The sequence below is a fragment of the Chiroxiphia lanceolata genome, chromosome Z (genome assembly GCF_009829145.1).
Source record: "Chiroxiphia lanceolata isolate bChiLan1 chromosome Z, bChiLan1.pri, whole genome shotgun sequence".
Classification (NCBI taxonomy): Eukaryota; Metazoa; Chordata; class Aves; order Passeriformes; family Pipridae; genus Chiroxiphia; species Chiroxiphia lanceolata.
In genome coordinates this window covers 51141013-51163916 of record NC_045671.1, presented here as the reverse complement: position 1 = coordinate 51163916, position 22904 = coordinate 51141013, and the positions used below count along the sequence as shown (strand labels likewise).

The 22904-nt window shown below is 40.8% G+C and overlaps 1 protein-coding gene across 1 annotated transcript in view; it reads right to left on the bottom strand.

The window, feature by feature from the left end:
* The window catches only part of ADGRV1 (adhesion G protein-coupled receptor V1), a 266178-nt gene that overhangs the window by 72302 nt on the left and 170972 nt on the right, over positions 1-22904 (bottom strand). Inside the window, exon 90 of the mRNA XM_032674825.1 lies at positions 6026-6142. Within this exon, the coding sequence (XP_032530716.1) occupies positions 6026-6142 (117 nt within the window). The remainder of the gene's footprint in view (positions 1-6025; positions 6143-22904) is intronic.

Below are 22904 nucleotides of genomic sequence, written 5' to 3'. Positions count from 1 at the left end.
TGTTTTGAAAAATTTTTCTTCATTTTCTCCACTTCAAATATATTATACCAGCTACAGCTCTGCAAGCTACATAATAATTTCTGGCCTTTTATATGGGTTGAATAAGGCATTAATTTTGTCTTTTTCTGTCTAGAGGATATCTAATCTGAGCTTGTGCCTCTAAGCACGTCTTCTCAGACAACGGAGACAGGACAGGCGCCTTTCAAGCACTCATTGATCCTTACCCAAGCACACTCATCTCTCTCCATGGTCTACACTAGAGTATCATATAATAATGTTGATTTACATGCTTAATTTTCAGCTATTTATTGTTAGGATAGGTAAAATCCATATACAGTGAAAAGACCATTGCGATGTGATTATTTTGTTGATGAAATTTTGCAAATTCACCTCAGCCAAGGGCTTGTCTACACCTTTTGAACAAGGCAGTACAAATATTTAATTAGTTGTTTCTGGATTACTTATGTAAGTCTCAACAGTGAACTATCATTACAGATTTCCTTCTGTGACTTATGCAGCATGAATATACATTACTTTCTGTCATGGATCATAAATCACATTGCATATGCTAATGACTTGTTTTAAAAAAAAATAGTTTAGTAAGTGTTTTAAATGCTTTTCTAGAGAATAAAATTTCATAGCTATGTCCATTGTTTGTAATTATATTAATTAAATAAAAATTATTATGTCCTTCCTTGTTTTTATTTGGTGATTGGTGCTATATGAACAAAGGAAAAGTTTGGTTTTTTTAAAAGAACACAGGAACATCCTACCACATAATTTTAACTTTCCTGTGAAATTTGAAAGAACACAGAAAAACTATTCATTCCCTTGCTGGACATGCACAGAAAGAAAATATGAAACAGACAAAAATGGCATTTGGAAAAAAAAAATCCACAGTTTGTGGAAAGATTTGTTTGTTTTGTTGATTTTTACATGGGATTGAAAACCAACTCAAAAATTCTGCATGTCTCCTTATGTCAATAGATTCTTCAATTACATGTCTGCGTAGTCCTGGTTAGACTGTGGCTCATTGCAAGCGCTTCCAGGCAGCAAAATCCTTGAACTGATATATGCCATTACGTTCAAGGACTGTTGGTTCTACTGATTCTGACAACCTGGTGAACACTGTTCTCAGTCATCTGACTGAAACTGCTTTCAACAAAATCATACCTCATGTCTTTGCTCTGTATTTGTTTAGCCACACTTACATATCTCACCTCATTTATCACAGCAGAACACTTACTGCTGTAAAGATGTAAGCGAGGTTGGATTGTTCACCATTTCCTGCACAGTGATGTTTGTATTTTGATAATTATATGTTCTTATCTTCAACCCCTTTTGAGGCTCCAAAATTTATTCAATTAAATAACAGTGGAGCTAATTTTGGCAAATCCTTTCCTGTTGCCATGCTGCAACAATAACCAGTTGTACAGAAGAATAAAACGTACAGTCCATTTCCCACCTGTTCAGGTGGATGAACAAATGGACAAGTTTGTTCTCATGTAGAACAAAAAATAATTGTTTATTCATATAATACTCTTAAGAGACAATGTGAACTCCAGTGAAGCTTTTTTCTTTTAGACTGAGGCGATTAATGGAAATTACCTTCCCAAACCTGGGATGTTTTTGTTTATTTCTTTATTTATTCATTCATTCATTCATTACATTTAGTGATAATCACAGATGTATAGAATGGTTTAGACTGGAAGGGACCTTAAAGACCATCTAGTTCCACACATCCTGCCATAGGCAGGAACACCTTCCACTAGAACAGTGTCCTGGTTCCAGTCAGGACAGGGTTAATTTTTGCAGTAGACAGGAGGGGGCATGGTCAGGGCCCAGAGATTACTCAACACCACCTCACATCATTGCTGGGGGCAGGGGGAAGGGAGTCTCTTCTGTGGAGACTTCTGTGGAGTCCCTTCCAGGTCATGCCAGAGGGGAGAGGTCGGGTACTATTGTTTCTGGGTGAATTGTTCACCTCTTTCCTGTACCCTCTGTCACTAGTATTGTTGCTGTCACTGTTTTTTTATCTCATTGCTGTTTCCAGTAAATTTTTCTTATGTCAAATAGTGATCTTTACCTTGTGTGCCTCCAATTCTCCTCTCCAGCAGAGGGAGTAGAGAGAGGGAGGGAGTGAGCTAGTCATGCATGGTTTCAGTGGGAGCACTAAGCTGGAGAATATCATACCTAAACCACAACAATCAGGTTGCTCCAAGTCCTATCTCCAACTTGCCCTTGAACACTTCCAGGGATGAGGCAGCCACAGCTTCTCTGGTCAACCTGTGCCTCAGCATTTGTGATAATCTGTGGACATCCAGCAGATAATAGGTGCCAAATACTTTAAATAAAGTCTTTTCCAACTCAGTAGGAAAACTTTTATTTTCCTTCTCTTTAGGTTTGCCAGGAGGTTTCATATTATATTTGTATGCTTTCATATAATTCCTTTTTTGAAGCTGTTAAGCAATCCATGAATTATTCTTAAAAAAACCCAAAAGAACATTAAAGTTCCTGTAAGATCAGTAACTGCCTTACAAGTCTGACACATATTTACAGAAAATGTAACGTACCATTAAATCCACATTCAGGTATGGGGGACAGCAAGTTCATGACTTTTGTTTCTGGTTTGCTTGTTGAATTCATACTTTCATTGTTGACTTACTTCACAGTAACAATAGTTCAAAAAAGCACAAAGAGTCCATATTTTCCATAATTTTACTCTGTGTCAGAATTGGCAACGGGGAACCTCAAAAGACAGCTTTTAACTTTTTTGGTAACTTTTTTTTTTTTTGCAATACATTAGAAAATGCTAAAAGAAAAAAATTATTTTTCTTAAAACATGGTTGTCATGTTAAATATTTGCCCCTGGGAGAACAACAGAATACAAAGAGACACCCTTAGTGTGTGCTCTTAAGATAAAAGCACATACTGAATTTGAAAAAACAGGCTTATGCTATCCAGTTGTATGAAGGGACATTTGTCAGGATGAGGACTTCTGAATTTCAGATATTAATATAAGGCAAATATTACAAGCTAAGCTATCTCTGTGGGCACAAACACTCATTTGCACCTTACTTACTCCTTTCTTTCTGCAGTCAAGAAAGTCTCATCCTTAAAAAAAAGAGGTAATGATTTCAACATTCTACAGCTTACAAATTCTCCCTGTGTAAGTCAAGAAACAAAATAATGCAATACAAAGGGAGAGGAATAATCAGTCATGTAAGGATGTTTCGATGTGGTCTTTGTTCTGACACTGAAAACCAACCAGGGGACCTCTGCGGTCCTTTCAATTTCTAAATTTCAGCCAATATATTGGTAGTAGTACATGTGTAACACAAATATTGAAATTGAACGTAAATTTACAAACACAAGAAGTTAAAAATAGAACAAGATTTTGAATATGAAGCTATAGATACTGTTGTTGTACTTATATAAACCAGTACTGATATAAAATAAAATTTTAAGCATAATTAATATACTTAGCATTATGTAGTAGACGGAAAGATTACAAAAAGAAAGTAAGGAAGTTATCCGAGAGTTTAGAGGATGAAGATCTTTGATCTGGACCACAGAACTGAATCTGCATATGTCCAACTCTACTGTCAAATCTGTGTTTTCCTCTAGGGTTTTGTTGCCTGGAAACATTGCTTCACCACCTTTTGATCACTTAAAATTGTCTAGAGTTTATGGATGTTTCAGTTCAACATACCTACACTCTGCTTGTACTTGATTATCACATTCACCTATTTCTGTGTGCAGTGATCAAGCCTGTCACCAACAGATTTGTATGATGAGAGTCAGGGATCAAGCATATGCACCACGCTGTGCAGTCTCACAGAGGGCTGCACAAGCAACACACAATCTCTTCCTGTATTTTTGCTCTTTCCCAGATGGAAGTATTTAAGTTCCATTTAAGTATAAATATGTGATTAATTCTGCCTTCCAAATCAAGTAATGTATACTAAGTATACCATTCTGAGAAATACAAACATTCATTTCCCAGCCTTTTAAATTTGCCATTCAGAAGGCAGAAGCATCTAGACTTCCCAAACTCATCTGGTTTTCCTTCAGAGCCACAAGCTTCGCTATTATTGTCGTGGGGACCAATTTGAGCACAGAGATATTCCCAGCACTCCTTTCATGCCCTGGCACGCTTACTCACTCTGCAATGAGACTTATAAATTTAGGGCCTATTCCCAGTCAAGAGAACTGTAGCTGAGGCTGGGTTGATCTGTATTTCAGATGATTTCTTTCCTTTTGGGTCTTTCAAAGTTCAGGAATTATTCACAGCTGAAGACCTGCACCTACAAAAAGGGTACTCCTCCGCATTCTGAGTTTTACTCGTGGCAGCTTTTATCAGCTCATGAATCAACAGGCTGTGATGCGTTCCCTCTTAACCACCTTTGTCCTGTCAGATTTGCACAAAGAGTCTTCATGTCTAACACAAGCCTGAGGCTCCACTAAATGCAATGGGACATGCAAGTTCTTAGGATTCGGACAGAATTTACTTCAAAAAAATAACACTAGATTTCAATTAGAGACATAAAAATGATCAACTGTTACCAGATATACAATTTTTTTGTCATTGCAAGTGATTTTTGCAACTCAACATAACACGTAGGAAGGGATGCTGAAATACCCTCAAAACTGAGGGGCCAAAGCTTGAGATATGCCAGTAAAAAGGTAACTTAAAAGCATTACTTTGTCCAAAATAGCAAATGTTGAAGAGATCTGAAGATACTTAGGAATAAACTGAATGAGCAACTGTGAGGAATATAAAAATAATTTAGACTAGTAAACCTAGGAGAACATCATTAGCCAAGCAAACAGATTTCTATATTGAGACCCTCCACCTGCAGCTTGCTGAGGCCAACAAGCACAGTTGAGCTGTTGGAGAGGCTGCTAGGGTTCTCAGTGAACATGAGCCTGACATAATCCCAGGAAAATGCCACATATCACATGAATGTTACTGGCAGAGAAAGCTGTACAGCCTAATCTGCAATTCTTGGTTTGCTCTGACAGCCTGCATATTGGAGGATTTGTATGGTAATGTATGGAGCTGCACATATAAAGCTGTATGCTATAATAAATGTCCTGTGGACATATCCTATTAAAATAAAAGACAAATAAATAGTATAACTCATGTATTGGTGCTAAATATACATTTCTCGACAAAGCCATGAAAATGTATTTTTCAAATAACCCCACAGCTTGTTATTTTGACTAACTTACAACTGGATGCAATTTTCCATAAAAAATTTGATTGTTCATAGTGTTCCACATTAGTTCAACCATTTTTTCCACCATTTACTATTATATAGTATATCAAAAGTGCAACAGAGCTGGTGAATGGTCTAGAGCACAAGCCTGGAGCCACTGGGGAGTGGCTGAGGGAGCTGGATGTGTTCGTCCTGGAGAAAAGGAGGGGACATAGTTTAGTTGTTGACTTGGTAGTAGTGGGTTAGCCATTGGATTTGATGATCTTAGAGGGTTTTTCCAAACTAAATGATTTCATGACTCTATAAAAATTATGAATACATATACTCCTTATTTTAATGCAAACATATGAAGGTATATGTGTCACGTTATACAAGTCTAATGACTAAAATGCTACTGACTCAAAAAATTACAGTGTAGTTTACATTCACATTTCACCTATAAGAGACTGCTTCAAAAGACCAAATGAGAAAGCTTAGAAACACTATTAACACTAAGAAAAACAGTTCTTCAGAGTTCTGAGACAGTAACTTACAGGATGAAGGGAGATGAGGGCATTCTTACACAGTTGTAATGGATATGAGTGGGAAAAGTCTTTATATAGTGTTCAGATATATATCCTTGGAGCTGTGACACTCTAGGTTTAATAAAAGCCAGCTAATGTTTTGCCCTTCTAGTAGCATTGAATTTCAGATACATATATATATATATATATTTACACTACAGTATAATAGAAATACAGTCTAACTGTCAGTTACTTTAACAGATGTTTTGAGGAAGCAGTGAAAAAGACTAAGAGACTAACCTGAATAAGCATCCAGCTGAACTGGCAGAGGTAAAGATAATGGGTAACAGATGCAAGGGCAGAGCAGCTTTCCTCTGAGATATGCTGGCTCATGTAAGCAGAGGCCAGAAACGAAATCTGCAGGGGAAAAAATGAATACATGCATATTGGAATTAAACAAAATTAATTCAATAATGACAAGGGAGGGGAATCTTCAGTTTGGAAGTAAAATATACAATCAATTACTGTTTTCAGAGGTGTATAAAAATATCTTGGACATTTAATATTCACACAAAACAAAGTCACACCGTCAACCACAAAACCAGCTTTAACTGTAGTGTGCAACCTTTTGTAATAAGGAACCTATTACTTTAATAAGAAAAATATGTACCACCTATAGGAACAAGTTGTTCTCTCTTGGGACTTCAAAATATATGCTCCTTATAACACCAATTGTTCAGAGCTCTTTTTACAGAGAACTTACGATCTTAGATAGCGCTTTTCACACAACTTTTGTGTGCTGCTATGTAGTTCTATGTTGAGATGATAACACAGTGCTTCTTCCTGGTACTTCTCAACGTGATCAGTCTTGACCCAAAATGATCTAACTAAGGGATAACAAGTCACTTAAGTTATCTAAGTAGCGGGGTGACACTTTTGTTCATTTGACTGTGACAGTTCTGTATCACATTGAAAATTAAGGTGATAGCATATCATTGACAAGATTCTGCTTGAAGAAGTGAAGAAAAAAAAATTAAAGTGAATCAATGCACTTTTGTTAAACAGCAAAAAGATCTCTGACAGGGTCCCCATCTGACAGTTATTTACTCAGTTAATCAAAGGATACTGCAATTCTTTTAAAACTTTAAGCCACTTACCTAGCAACTACTTCAATGAAATTAGTACCAGAGTACTCAACCTACGTCATCAACACCAAAATATAAACTATAAACATGAGATGATTTACAAATTTTTATGTTCCTGTATGAAGTACTTTTGTAATGCTGTTTCCAAGCAGTAGGCTGTATCTGAACACCACTCCTCTGCTAGCTGAGAGCTGCCTCCTAGTTTCCAGCCTGCACTTATTCATGGTCTATTTATATCTGGTTTTATTTCTGTGGAAAGTCTCTCAGGTTACACAGGATTTCCTCCTCCCTGGGGTTCGTACTATCATGAGTTCACAGCAGTAGTATTCTCCCTGAGGCTACATTTCTCAGGGTTAAATAAGCCACTGCACAACTCAAAATTCTGTAGAGATGCTTAAGCTGGTCTGGACAGCAAAAGCAGTTCAGTTCCATGCATACAGCATCTGCCTGGATCAATTTACCTTGTTTCTTACAGTAAACCTACATCGTTCTTGTAGGTTCACTTCAGGTACTGGAATGCCTCAGTTGGGTCACCCCGAAGCCTTCTCTTTTCCGGATTGAACAAGCCCTATTCTCCTAGCTTTTCCTCACAGGAGAGGTGCTCCATCCCTCTAAATCATCTTGGTAGCCCCTCTCAGGACGAACTCTAACAGGTCCATGTCCTTCCTGTGCTGGGGACCCCAAATATGATTGCAGATGGGGTCTCACAAGACTGGAATGGAGAGAACAAATCCCCTCCCTCAACCTGCTGGACATGCTGCTTTTAAAGAAGCCAGAATACAATTGGTTTTTTGGACTGATATATAGTAATACCTCAGTGATCATCTGGTACACACAGCTTTCCTTCTTATTCCAATCACCTACCTCTTGGCACAGAATTTTTGTTAGCCTACAATTTATGACTGTTCAGCTTGTTCTAGAAATATTCCTGTATTTCATACTTCAGTCCTCAAAACCATTCACACCTTTCTAGATGTCAGCTCACTACCATTCAGTGCTTCTCTTCTTTCTACCATTGGTGCATTTTGCCTGGGCATGTTATTTTCTGTTCCCCCAACCAGTTCTTTAGGATCAGTGCAATACCTCTCTTCATTCATCACTCTCTCATAGTTGTCTTTTCCCATTAGTCTGCCTCTTTTCAGATCTGAGTTCCTGGACTAATCCTCCTTCATTACTATTTTACATTACTTCCTGCTGGGAAGGGGAGTGATACAGTGGCTGGGTGGGCACCTGGTGTCCAGCCAAGGTCAACCCACCACAGTCCCTTTTGAAAATTGTACAAAAGAGAAAAAAGACCAAAGAAATTCCATACTAATCAAGTAAACAACAGCCAAGAGAGAAGTAGCTTGTCTGAAACCTGAAATAAGAATTATGTATGAAGAATAAGTAAGTGCAATACTGAGCAGTAGTATTCTAGCTTGTCATGGTAAGTGCTGAAATGCTAAGATATGTTAGACATTAAAGTGGGGATACATCACATGACACATGGAAACAAATCTTAACTTTACAATGCAACAAAACGTGGAAGTACTAAATGTTGTCTTTGCTCTAGACCTTTCTAGTAAGACCAGCCTTCAGGAATTCCAGGTTCCAGAGACCAGGGGTAAGGTGGGAGCAAGGAAGGTGTACTCTTGGTGGAAGGAAACTGGACCACGGCACCTGATAGGATGCACCCACCAGTGCTGAGTGAGCTGGTAGATAATTTTTGACCAACCACAGTAACAGGGAGAAGGGCCCAAAGACTGGCCGAACGCAAATGTCACCTGCATCTTCAAGAAGGGCAAGGAAGAGAACCCAGGTCAGCCTCACCTCCATCCATGGGAAAGTAACAAAGCAGCTCATGGTGGAGACCATTTGCAGGCATACTGAGGATAAGAAAATCATCAGGAGTAACCAGCATGGTTTCACTGAGGAAAGTCATGCTTGATCAACTTGGTAAACTTCTATGATGAAATGACGGGCCTGGTAGACGAGGGGAGAGCAGCAGATATTGTCTACCTGGACTTTCGTAAGACTTTTGACTTTATCTCCCAAAAGATGATAGGCTGTTGACTTACAGGCTGGGTATGCAGACAGTGAGATTGACTGAAAACTGACTTGAACTTGTTTGGAAAGTATTATATTAAAGTTGCTAATGTGACAATTCTTCAGAGCAATTCAACAGAAGTGCAACGAAACTCATGAATTCAAAGCATTGTGAGGAAAGAATAATACCTTTTGTTTTTTTAAAAAAACAAACAACTTAAATAAGACTTCTTCCTTTGCATTTTATGGCAAACCATATCACTTAATGTATTCCTTTTCAGAGAATGCACAACACCCAATGACGAGGACATGATGGTTTTTCTGTTGAAATCTAAAGGTAATTGATTTACCACATTCCACCCAAACCAGTCTGTCTTAATGTTCTGTCCAAATTCTTCAGCCTGAATGCCGTAAATACTGAAAAAATTATTTTACGAACACCTAAGTGTATCTCATGCATTAGCTATACAATTTGTTCAAAAATAGAAAACAGGAACTTTCAGCACAGATACTGCAAATGTTAAATCCCCTAAGTGATAAGTAAAACAAATGGTAAAAATAAAACAATAAAGTAGTAAAGCATAATTTATAGTTTTAAGAAGTGAAAAATATTTTCACAGAGGGAGAATAAATCACAGAATACACTGAACTGGAAGAGATCCACAAGGATCATCAAGTCCAATTCTAATCTGAGGGTAATTATCTTTCCCAGTTGCAAGAAGTGCTGAAAAGGCAGTATGTTGTGATGGGTAAAGAAAAAAGAAAGAGAACACCTTGCAATGCTCTAGGGAAAGAGCTGTGGAGAGGGCTAACCCCAGTAGATATAAAAGCATCAAGCAGAGGAACAACAAACATTTAGCCCTGAAGGAGAGCACAGGGCTAGGGCCTAATACATCTCCTCACAATAGTTTCACTTTTTCATTCCAGCAGGAAGCACTCTGCCTCTTGTAGCTGAAAAAGATCCTCCCCACCCAGAGAAACCTGAAGAGCAACCGGTCAACTCCTCTAGAACAGGATCATGTCAATATACTCATGTCACATTTTTGCAATTTCTGTAAATTACTGTTTCACAGTACGAACTCACAAAGCTTTAGACCTTGTCTTCCTCTAGATAGAAATGCCTTTATATACGTCTTACAGAAATGGATCCTAACAGTGGTCATTTCATTGTAGGAGCTGGGTTTCAGGAAGGGTACCAAACAGCACCCTGGGACGTGTAGTTTCGCAAGTGCTCTATCATACCTGCAGTGAAGTGCCTTAACTGGTTGTTAAGGTCACATGGTGTGATGTCTTAACCCATATATAAGCTGTTGTCTCATTTGAATAAAGAGGATTTGGCAGTGAACCCCTAAGCAAGTCGTGTCTGTATGTTTTATTTGCTTATTATATTAATAAAGCAATATCTAGTGCCCTGAAGTGGGGCCACTCCCTGTATCAAGGATGATTAGAGACTGCCTTGTAACAAGGAGAATTACGGTAGCGTTCGAACGAGCTTGTTTTAAAAGCTGAGAAACGCTCTCCGGAAAAAAAGCCAGACTTCAAATACCGAGCTAAAAGCAGGCAGAAAACGTCGTTAAAGAAAGGACGTTGAATACCAGCGCAAAAAGGACTGGAACGTCGTGCAGCAGAGCCGCGTGGGAGCTCTGAGAACCTAAGTATTGTCTGCATGAGAGACCTGGCAGAGCAAGGTTTGAAAGAAAGGTAAAGCTACAGAGAACTCAAGGTAAGAAGCTGGCATGGGAAACTAAAATTCAAGGGAAATGATAGAAATAACTGTATCAGGACTTCTGCTAAGCAAAATCCTTAGGGTGACTGCTTGGAAAAAATTTGGAGAGACAGCTCCAGAGAAAACAAAGATAGAAGATGTGGACACCTTAAAAATCTCACAAAGAAACTTAAACTCGTCCACGGAGAAAAAATTTAAACCTTCTGTTCCCCCCATGAGCCCTTACAGACAAAGCACTCCCCCAGACACCGGGAGCAGATGTGGGGGTGGGGTAAAGCCGCGTGCACACCGGGAGACCCTAACAAAAGACAACGGGCTGGGTTTTGCGCGGGCAGAAGCGAGCACGTGGCGCGGACCACGTGGTTGTTAGGGAGAGACAGATGTTGAGTCCACGAGGCACCGCCGAGCTGCAGCCATGTGGCGGCCGTGCCGCGGGCTGGGAGTCGACGTTTTGCCCACAGTCAGCTTGCCGAGTGTCCCAGCTTGAGGAACCGCGCTTAGAGCATGTTAGTTCAGTAAGCAGTGAAACAACAGAGGACACACGAGGGAGTTGGGTTTACCCCCTCTGAAAAAAGTCAAGCACTCATGCAGCACAGGGACAGAGCGCTGCCTCTGTGCTGCTGTTAAAGGAGTCTGTTGGACCCGCTGCGCTCCGCAGAAGCAGGGCGAAAATCCCTTAAATAAACACCAGGTACAATGCCTACGGGCCAACGAAGCGGCGCGGGGTTTGAAAAAGCACTGTTTGCGGTACTTGTCAGCAGCGGCGGCGCGGGAAGCGCAGCTGTGGGGCTTGCAAAGGCTCACGGTGCGGGCTCGCGGCGTGCGGCGGCGTGGAGCACTGGGTCCCGTGCGGCCAGAGCGCGGACCCGACCCAGCTTGGCATGGCGGAGCCCCGGCTAGAGAACGCATGGTGTGGCCCGGGGCCACGGCAACAGCAGCAGCTGCCGCTGCGCAGGGTGTGCTGTGCCGGGACAGGACACGGTGTGAGCCCGGACGCGGCTCCGCGGCGGCTTCGGTGGCGGCGGGACGGACCATCCGCAAGGCTCGCGGCGCATGTGGGCGTCGGCGGGGGAGCGCACACTGGGGCGGCTCTGCGGAGCCCCGCCGGAGCCGGGACCGGACCGAAGCCGCACAGAGAACAGGGCAAGAAACGGCCAGGGGGTCGGCCCGACCCCGGGGCGGCTATATGGGCTGGCCCGGCGACACAGCTCTGCGCGGCTCGGGCGGGAGTGAGAGCCCGCAGGGCTGGGACAGCACGAGCTGCAAGCACACAGCAGAGCCCTGCGTGAAATCTGCCGCGGGCAGAGAAAGAGGCGGCGTGGCCACCACTCGGTGCCACGGCAGAGACCCCCTGGGGGGACGATCCTGCAGCCCGCGGTGGAGAATAAACAGCAAGGCCGGGGCCGGGAAAGACAGGCAACGCCCCTACCCAATCTCAATACAGGAATAGTATCAAAGGCATAATTTAAAGCGCTGTTCCCTTTGTTGGACTTAATTGCAATGAACAATAACGCAGGACAACAAACATATTAAAACTCTCATGTCCTCACTGAACTGCTCTTTTCTGCTTTGAATTTACTTTATATGGGTAAAAAAGGAGTTCCCTCCTTGAACACAGGGACACTGCTTAATAATAGTGCATATGAATCATACTTTTTGTTGCTGCTCGGTAGGACAGGACAGCACTGATGTGAGCCAAATGTTCTTGTGTTTTGTGTTCTGATATTAAATGTTAGGACAAAAATATCAACAAAGGATGTGCAAAAACTTGGAGAGATTCATGAACACTAGCAAAAATTCTAAGTTAGTCTTCCTGGAAAAAGTAACAATACAACACACAACATGTTGCAGAGCACAGAGGAAAAGGTTATATAAGTTAGAAGATTCAAAACACAGTATTTAACTGGGTCAAATGAAAAGTTCGATAACTAACTTTTCATTTATTATTTATTTATTATTATTATTTATACTTATTATGTATTAATATTGCTAAAAAAACCCAGTTAAAGTTTCTTTGTGAGTTTTTGTGAATGCAAAATGACTTCACTGATCAGTAAATGGTTTAATTGAGAGGAGCGCTTTAGAACTGACACCAGAAAAAAAACCATACATGTGGGTTTAGCTTTATTTCTGCCTTCAGTTAAGTCAGTGACATTAATATTAAAAAACAGGTACCTTATGAACAGCAGTTCCAAAGTCTTACTCTATACTTTACATGCATTGTGTATTTTAGAGATATTTTTGTGTTTATGAATTATTTGCTTTAACTATGTTGATTCTATGTCACTGCAAACTGCCTTAGTAAGAAAAGCCAAACAGCTAACTAAAATAAAATCCCTTGAAATGCTGATATTGTATTTACAACAGTGACCCGTGGCACCTTTGTGTAAAGATGTTTACACCTTATTAAGCAGCAGCAGAACTGGCAACCATTTTCACAGTGATTAGACATCAGCAACTGTATGTTACTCATTCCCTTCCCCCAGCTGAGCAGGATGGCAGTTGGCTTCTCGCTGGGTTCAGTCTCTGACCTTTCTGCTTGCCATGTTTAGGCTCAGGGACTTTTCATGCTTCTCTGAGCCAGCAATCTGAGGGTGCAGGATTGGCGTAGGAGGGGATGAGGCACCATGGCACAGAGCACAGCAGCACACAGTTGGCCATGCAGTTGAAGATGGCTGCTGGGAAAGGCTGGGGTAGCTCACACCCTCCTCAAAACAGGTCTGACACAAGTACCCAACTCTGTGGACTCCTCTAACACTGTTTCTCCTCTGCTTCAATCATGCTGTTCCTTACAAAGAATGTTTTGAGTGATACTCACTGAGAAGTTATACTTGATTTTAATTTTTTTTTTTTGTAAATAAGGAAAAATAAGGACTAAGAGGCTCTTAGCAGGTCCTAACCCATTTAGTTTTATATACAGATTTAGACAAATGGCATAGGACCCTATAGAGAGAGTTTCTGATTTCCCTCCATTTAGATCTGCGACAAAGATGCACGTTGCTTCATTAGTCATTATGAAACACAAGTCAGACCTCCCCAGTCCGACTGCAAGATTCTCAATAACACAATACTTTTATTGTAATGATGCAAATAGAAGATGAAAAAGCTTCTTCGTGAAACCATCAAAAATATACCTCCAGTCTTTTCCAGGTTCAAGTACTCAGACAGATCTCAGGGCTCTGAATGTACTGATTTGGCAGGTACAAAACAAGCTCCTCTGACAGATGTTGATTTTCTACGGTAAGATCTGTCTCATATTATTTCCTACCTAGAAGCTCAGATTAGCCCCTGAGCAGATTTGCCATGACACATTAATTTGCTCTATGGGCTTCTAAAACAGGAGGTATGTACACTTCGGAGGGGTAATCGAGAAAATCTTTTAATGATGTGGTTTCTCACTTCCTACATTTCTTGATAGAGTTTTTCTTAATGTTCAGGTGTTAGTTTCCTGCAATAAGTACACACAAATTTTTTCTACTTCTGAAGATTGAGAAAGATAAAATCACTCCCTAGAATCTGGATGCTGGCTGGAGTAACAGGCAGCTCTCCTTCCACCTGCACACCTACTGGAGATTTCACCCTGTAGGAATCAGAACACAGGGTAGGCCAGACCCACCATAAACTGGGGTCAGGATGCAGTCACTGTGCAGCCATGAGTAATATTTTAAGCATGGTAGGAGAGGTCTCCCATGCTTCTCTATATGACTAATCAACTGTGAAGGATAATCTAAGTGGTGCAGTCCACACACTGCAGGGAAGTCTTCTCTAGTGCAAGATGTCCCTGCCCATGGCAGGGGTGTTGGAAATAAATAACCTTTAGGGTCCTTCCAACCCAAACCATTCTATGAGTCTATGATTCTATAAATACTTATTTATCTTCTTTAAAAAGAAATAACCAAGAGAACCCTATCATAACCAATGGTTATGATTCTTACCAGTACCTCTGTTGGTAGAGGGCATGCCGTCTACCGTCTCAAAAAAAACACCCCTGAGGTTTATGTATAGGAAGAGAGATCTTCAGAAGACTACGGGATCAGTTTTCATTTATTGGTTGGAAGAGCTATTCTAATATGAAGTCTGGTGTGAGATGAAAGAATATTGAATTGAAGCAATTTCAAAAGCTTTTTAAACATAAACAGAAACTTACTTAACACAAATCAAGCATTCTTCAACAAGAGCAAACAGCTAAATTCCCCAGTTCTACCACTATCTGTAACCTATGACATTAAAGAAATGTTTACTTATTTAAATATTTGTGCCAATATTTGATCGAGATTCCTTCAAAATGTTGAAATACAGCCCAGAGAATGATGAATTAGAGGATAAGTCCTATGAGGAGAGGCTGAGGGAGCTGGGATTGTTTGACCTGGAGAGAAGGAGGCCCAGGGGTGACCTTATCGCTCTACAACCTCAATACAGCTATCTGAAAGGAGGTTCCTAGCCAGGTGAGGCTCGGCCTTTTCTCCTAGGCAACAAGTAACAGGTTGAGAGGACATAGTCTCAAACTGTGCCAGGTGAAGTTCAGGTTGAACATCAGGAGGAATTTCTCCACAGAAAGGGTGAATAAACATCAGAATGGACTGTCCAGGGAGGTGGTGGGGTCACCATCCCTGGAAGTGTTTAAGAAAAGACTGGAGTGGCACTTAGTGCCATGATCTAATTGACATGGTGTTGTTCAGTCACAGGTTGGACGCGATGATTTCAGACTTCTTTTCCAAGAGACTTGATTTTGTGATTCTGTGAATTCAGTGATCAGTATAATTTTTTGTGATACCTTTAACTGCCATTTTCTCTGTGCAAAGGCTTCATAATTACCAGGCAGCAGAAGGTATCCTAACAAAACCAGAAAGCAAACCCTTTGGATTTTGTTGTGCTAGCAGAAAGATTGAGTTTTTAACCCAGAACAATCAATGTGAATTAATAAACTGCATGGGCTCTAACAAGCAGTAAAGATTTATGGTGATTCCACTTGAAGACAGAAGTTTTCAGATGTGTATAATAAAATCATTCCGAGCATGCCAGCCAATGCAGACTATCAAAGAGCATTAAGTAATGTCTTAGTAGTAGTGGTTTATCTGTTCTTTACAGACTTACCTCATCTGTAAACAAGTGAGGAAAGGAATTGGGTCATTAGTGCTCTGAGCAATAACTTTGATGAAAAACAAAGAAAAATGCATTAAATATGCCAAAAAGATAAGGATCCTAGAACTGTAACTACCCTAAAGCAACAGCATAGATCAGGCATTAAGTACAACATTTAGTACACAAACAGTGTTGTAAATCTAAGTTCCAGAGCGAGGTTCAAGTATTTAAAGAACTCAGAAGTTGAGTACTCCTGCCACAGACTTTGTTCAGGGGTACAGACGGAATCACTTTTTCAAACTCAAACACAGAAACTTCCTTATCTAGCTACAATTTGTGCTCTGCAGTTCTGCCGACATGTGAAAATGAACTGCAGAGAAATTCTCACAATCACAAAATATTCTGAGTTGGAAGGGACCCACAAGGATCATGAAGTCCGACTCCTATGTGAATGGCCCACACAGGGGTCAAACCCACAACCTTATTAGCACCATGCTCTGACCAACTGAGCTAATGTAAGACAGAAGTAGAGAAACAACTTGTAGTTTCATGAGACACATGTAGTTATTCCCAGAGGTGCATATCCAACATTCTAGTGTAGATGGGGAGAGTACAGTGGCAGGGGCCTGACTGCCATCCATCAAAAAGTGCATATTAAGTTGGAAGAGGTTGATAATGCATCCATCACTTTTCTCTGCAGATGATACATACACTCCAACCTGCTTTCAAAGTCCTCTCCTGAGTTGAAACACTTCATTTCCTTGCCCTGATGATGACGATGATGATAACGCAGAGGTGGTGACTTAAGGCAAGTCTCATGCTAGATTTAAGGGAACAGCGGCAAAGCGACCACACACAACAAAGGGTCTGAAAGTAAAAAGTGGCTTTCTGCATAGAAGTGAGTGGTTAAGAAAAGGGCTTACAGTAGCTGCAAGAAACGAACAGGAGTACTTGGAGAATTACTATAATCCAGTTTAGAGTTCAGCCTAAATCTAGTAGGGAACACACAGAACACTAATCTTCAGCATTCCGACAGAAAAACTGGGTTTAAAGTCTACTTGACTAAAGACTTTCTGTACTCAGACTGCAAAGACATGCAGGGCAAAGTAACATATCTGGGTCAATTCTGCAAATATCTTAGGGGAAACAGGCAGCAGGAAAAAGAGCCAGAACCCATGAATTGGGTTGAATTGGCATGAATTTCTCAAAGCCTCATACTGGTATGAACAAGGAGCTCACAGATATCAGAGACCTGTCAAGCTCTTAACTGAATGATAAAAAAACCCCTACTATATTGCAGTAAAGCTGAAATTGTGATTTGCTTCTATTTCTCCACCCTGAAGTTGTAGGATTGTATTTTAAAATGAAAACTCAGACTCCAGAGTACAGTCCTGTCATAAGCCATTTCCCAGCTGGCCATAATATTGCAAGGATTCATCCTCAGGAATGGACAGGTAAAAATGGGTCTGTGCAGCTCTCCTACAGTGCCAATCCAACTACTGGGCAAATCAGACAACCTAGAGAGAAAGCATTATTTACATCAGCTGTAAGCAGCTTTGAGACTCTTTTGTGAGTGCTGGGCATCAGTAGGGAGTCTCTTGTTAGGGATCACACGACACTGCAGAGGTCAGACATCACACCTTAGGGAGTCTGAATGGGGTAGTCAATGCAAACTCTAGGGAAACCAGATTTGTGTTAGCATCCAGCAGGACTTGAGCCCAAACTTTTATTTTTTTTTTTTAGAAAAACACCTCTCTGAAGCAAAGGTGTTATGTGATAAATTGAAAATTATTCCTGTTTTCTTATGTATTGCTTATTTTTTATTCAAAAAGATGGACATCTCGCCTTGACACAGACTTCACTAAGTTGTGGCAACAAGAAGGAATATCACCACTGAAGGGAAGTGGGGACAAGATGAATAGTAATTATAAGATCACAGAAACAGAATATACTGAGTTGGAAGGGACCCATCAGGATCATCAAGTCCAACTCCTGGCCCTGTGAAGGACACTCCAAAAATCACCTATGTGCCTGAGAGCATTGTCCAAACATTGCTTGAACTCAAGACAGGCTTGGTGCTATGACCACTTCCCTGGGGAACTTCCCTTTTCCAGATATCTATACTAAACCTCCCCCGACTCAGCTTCATGTCCTTGAGTCCTGTCACTGGTCACCAGAGAGAAGAGATTGGTACCTGCCCCTCCGCTTCCTCTCATGAGGATATTGAGACCCCTCAGTTTCCTCCAGGCTGAACAAACCAAGTGACCTCAGCCACTCCTCATAAGGCTTCCCCTTCAGACCCTTCCACCCTTTGTGGCCCTCCTTTGGACACTCTTTAATAGCTTAATGTCTTTTTTATATTGTGGTGACCAAAAGTGCACATAGAACTCCAGGTGAAGCCATACTAGTGCAGAGCAGAGTGGGACAATCACCTCCTTCAACTGGCTGGCAGTGCTTTGCCTTGATGCCCCTCAGGACATGGTTGGTCCTCCTCGCTGCCAGGGCACTCTTGACTCATTCAACTGGCCATCATACAGGTCCCTTTTCACAGTACTGCTCTCCAGCCTCTCATTCCCCAGTCTGTACATACATGCAGGGTTGCCCTATCCAGGTGCAGAATCTGGCACTTTCCCCTGTTAAGCTTCATATGCTGATTGCCCATCTCACTAATTTGTTGAAGTCTCTCTGCAGGGCCTCCCTACCCTAGAAGGAGTCAACAGCTCCTCCCAATTTAGTGTCATCAGCAAACTTACTTAGTATTCAAGTCTGTGTCCAAGTGATCAATGAAGATGTTTAAGAGAACTGGGTCAAGGATACAGCCCTGTGGAACCCCCCTGGTGACAGGTCACTGGCCCGATGTCACCCTATTTATTCACTGAAACTCTTTTGCCCGACTTGTGAGTCAGTTGCTCAGCCACCACATATAGCTGGTTATCCAGCTATACGCTAGACATTTTACCCAGAAGGATTTTGTGAGAGACAGTATCAAAAGCTTTGCTGAAATCCAAAAATATTATATCTACTGCTTTTCCTAGATCAACTAGGTGGGCTACCCTGTCATAGAAGGAAATCAGGTTTGACAAGCAGAACTTTCTCCTCATGAACCTGTGCTGGCTGTGACAGATGACTGTGTTGTCCTCCAGGTGTTTTTCAATACCTCCTAGAATAATCGTTTCCATGATTTTACCAGGCATTGAAATGAGACCGACTGACCTGTAGACTGCTTTAGGAGACCCTTCTGTTCCAGAAGGACCTTCACCCACCTCATTAGTTGTTGGCCTTCTAGTTCAAGGCCTCACACCTATTGTAGAAGGTGCCAGTCCTACTTGCTAAATTTTCAGAAGGAGGAGGAACGTTCCATCCTGGTATGTGCAGTGACCCACTTCCAGACTTCATGGAGTATGAGTGAAACTCCTGGTCTCCAATTTTTGTTTGTTTGGGTTTTTTTCTGTAAAGGCTTAACACTGTAACACTGAGTGACTTCTGTCACCTGTTTTTATCAGCTCATCTCATTTTAGTCATGACATTAATTATTTTTAAATTCTTTCAACTTTAGCAGTGAAGAAGCACTACCCACCCACCCACTCATTTAATACTACTGCATTTAATAATTCTAATTATGTAAACCATTGACTCTAACTTATAAGAAAAACAAAGTCCATTCCTAACAGGGCAGCAATTCTGAGTCATATTCTATTTCATTGTATCAAACTGAAACGAGAAAAAGAAACTCAAAACATTTCAAATTCATTTGCAAACAAACCACCTTGCACAAAAATTGCTTTTAGACAAGCAAGTATTTCACAGGTAATTAAGATGCTAAGGAATTTTCAGGCTCAAAAATAATGTCTTCTACTGTACCTTCTACAGGAGTAAGGAAAGCTTGTTATATATAATGACTAATGATTTAATGATAGTGAAACTGATATCCAGACCATTCTATGTACTACTAGGTGAGTGACAAAGCAAGTTACAAGAACAGAAAATCTGTGACTTCATAGGATATATACTGTATAATGCAGTGCACTGGAGAACTCCCTTCAAATCATAACTCACATACAGTATTCAGGGTGAGAGGAATAAATATCCATAGCTTAATAATTTTTCCTGGGATCATTTTAAATACTGAATATGCTCCTGCCACTGATAGCACAGAGAGCAATTTTCTCTTGATATGACAGAGTCAAACAACTACTGATCTGAGCTCTTTAAAAAGAGCTATTTGTGAGCTGATAGATGCCTAGCCTTGTTTACATTCTTTCCCTGAGATGACTGCAGCTCCTCTGCAGCTCTGTCACTGTAAAACATAGAGCTGTTTACGTTCAGCAGGCCCAAAAAGATGAATATTTCTCACGTGTGTGTGGTAATTCCGCAGGCAAAAAAAAAAACCTAAGACAGAAAACAGAGTTCTGAAAACTAGCTTTGAAGAGTGTATACTTAAATCACATATGCAATGAAAACAAGCTGAGCAGAACAGCTTTGTGTAGGGGAGCACATATAAGAAAGCAAACACCCTCTCTGCTTAACTGATAGTTCTAAAGCAATTAATCATATTTACTTTCAAGATGCTAACAACAGCACTTTTTCTGTAACCCCTTTTTTCTAGGAACTTGACATTATCCTTCTTATCTTCTATTGCAACACCAGCCAAACACAGAGAATGTTTGTCTTAAACACATATCTCAAATCCGTCTTCTTTTAGAGATTGTTCCTGTATTTAGTCTCAACATTTTTCTTGTTCCTACAGAAACAGGGATGTTTTTGCTGTGACCAAGCGCTTAAAAAGCTTCCTATACTCGACTATACTAATAATAGCAAACGCTCTCCTCAGACCCCTCCCATGTGTTAAATTAATCAACACTAGAAGGTCAAACGTGCATGAAGTGGCTTAGCACATTAATTTATTCACTGAAATGACCTCATCACCACATGTTTTACTTTTCTGTTTCTTAATATGTTCATGCAGTCAATGAACATATCACTGAAATATCTTCTGAGCTCCAAACTTGAATTAATTACATGCCACTTGCTTCTTGATACCATAGCAAAACTGAATTCTGTCATTTCAAAGAAAACAATTTCCTTACCTCTTCAGTTAACCTCATCTGTGCAGGCACCTTCCTGCACTCTCCCTCCCTGCACCTCCCAAATTCTGCCACCCACCTCCATAGGCTGTGTCTGAAAATAGCCCAAATGCATGTCCCCAGGCCCTTTGGCACAGTGCAGACAGACTTTCTGCCATGCATGGTCATTGCCCATGCTGTGCAAGATCAGTTTTAATTTGTATCTTCCACACAGATGTGACTTCATCTGCCTTATGCTTTAACTCAGCTGAGTATGAGCTAGCTCTGGATCAAAAACTGCCAAATTTGGCTAACACTGTGTAATACTTCAGAAAGTAAGTATTGTTGAGAGGCTGAGTCCCACATTAGTTTGAACACAAAGTAGCTCCAACTGCAGCTAAGTAGAGCTGGCCTGAGTCCAGCTTGAAGCAGGAGAAGTGTATACGTATCTCTGCCAGGAAAGGACTTCACAGGCATATCCTTGGTCTCCAAGGCCTGATGAATAAAATGTCACTGGATAAGATTAGGTTCATACACTTCATTTTTCATGCTGCACAGCCACCCAGATAAGAGTTTGTAGTGGACCAGAGGAGGCTTGACTAGCTTAAAACAACCAGGTGGGAAGCTGGAACAGGGCGAGCTCTCTACAGGTGGGACAGCCACTGCTCCACCTCTGCCCCCTTGAGCCTTAGCCTCTGGTCCAGTCCAAAATGGTGGACTGACCACTGGAAACATTAAAGTGCAGATGTGGGCCGGCGGAGCACCCTGGGGGACTGGAGCAGATAAAAGGGCAGCAACGCAGGTGCTGAGCTGGCGCACCCTGCCACCTTGGATTTAAAAACAGCTGAGACCACACTGGATCCTCAGGTGGTGACCATTTACCTTTCTCCTTTTTCTTTTTCTTCCTTTCTCTTTTCCTACCTTCCTCTCCTCAAAATATATTGTACACCAGACTAAAAAATTCCAGTCATTGCCTTGCTAAGTGCCTTGTTGTGCCTGGATAAGTTAAAGTTTGCAAAGTTCCTTATTTTGTCCAGATGTTGTTTTAAAATGTGCCAAGTACCTTATTCTACCTTAATGTTCTAAAGTTTGCAAGTAAAAGTTTGCTATGGAACCTCCTGAAAATTTTGCTGTTTCTCCTGCACTCTGCCCATAGTAAGTCCAACTACCTTCCCCTAAACCCGCTGAGCAGGCTGGGGCATTACAGAGTTCAGGAAAAAGTATTAGGTAAAAAAATAAATTAGGAATCTCCTAAAACTTCCCAGCAATTGCAGGCTGCCAGGATGTCTCCTCTGGCTCACTGGCAACTGAAAAAGCTGACTATTTGGTGAGGCAGAAAATTAATGCAAAGTATCTAATTAGTAAAGAAATCTAGAAGCTGAAGGACAGACAGTAGTCACTTCAGTTCTTTGTCACTAAAAACACTGGCACATTAGAAGACTTACCTAGTTTCTCCAACTGTGAAGATGGTGTAATAAAAGATATTATCTTGGCCTATACATTGTGCTGTGAGCAAAGTGCAGCTACAGCAGTATTACTACATGACACAATATAATTCTGCATATCCCTCTGAACATGCATATCTGAACATGCCGTTTATTTGACTGGATGCAAGCATACAGCATGGAAACACAAAATCAGGCAAATGGATTAAAGGACCTGGAGTACAGCCAATGCCAGGCTAAACCTTTCCATACAGACCCAGATCCCTCACTGCAGATTTTCCTCTGCTTTTCTGATTTGCACACAGCCAGCCACCAAACTCAGAATCTTATTTTGAAGTAATGTGAATGTAATAAAAAACTGTAAGTTCTACTTTTCACTCCACATGATCAATAATTTCAACCATTCATTTTTGCAAAGTATAAATTAGTATAATTTAAAAAGGGATTATTTTCCTATGTTTTACTGCATTTTTGAGTCTTGAGTGCAAAGGTTACAAAAATTAGTATCTACACAGAACAGATAAGCCCAAAATTCTGTTAATAGTTTTTCCTTCCACAGCCTCAAATCTGTTACCTAATACTTTGCTGGTATCCATAGCATATTACAGATATTAATGTGGCTGCTCAGGACAGAGCATCAGTTCAAAATGTTTCAGAGAATAAAATACAGAATTCCCTTTCATTCCTTCCTTT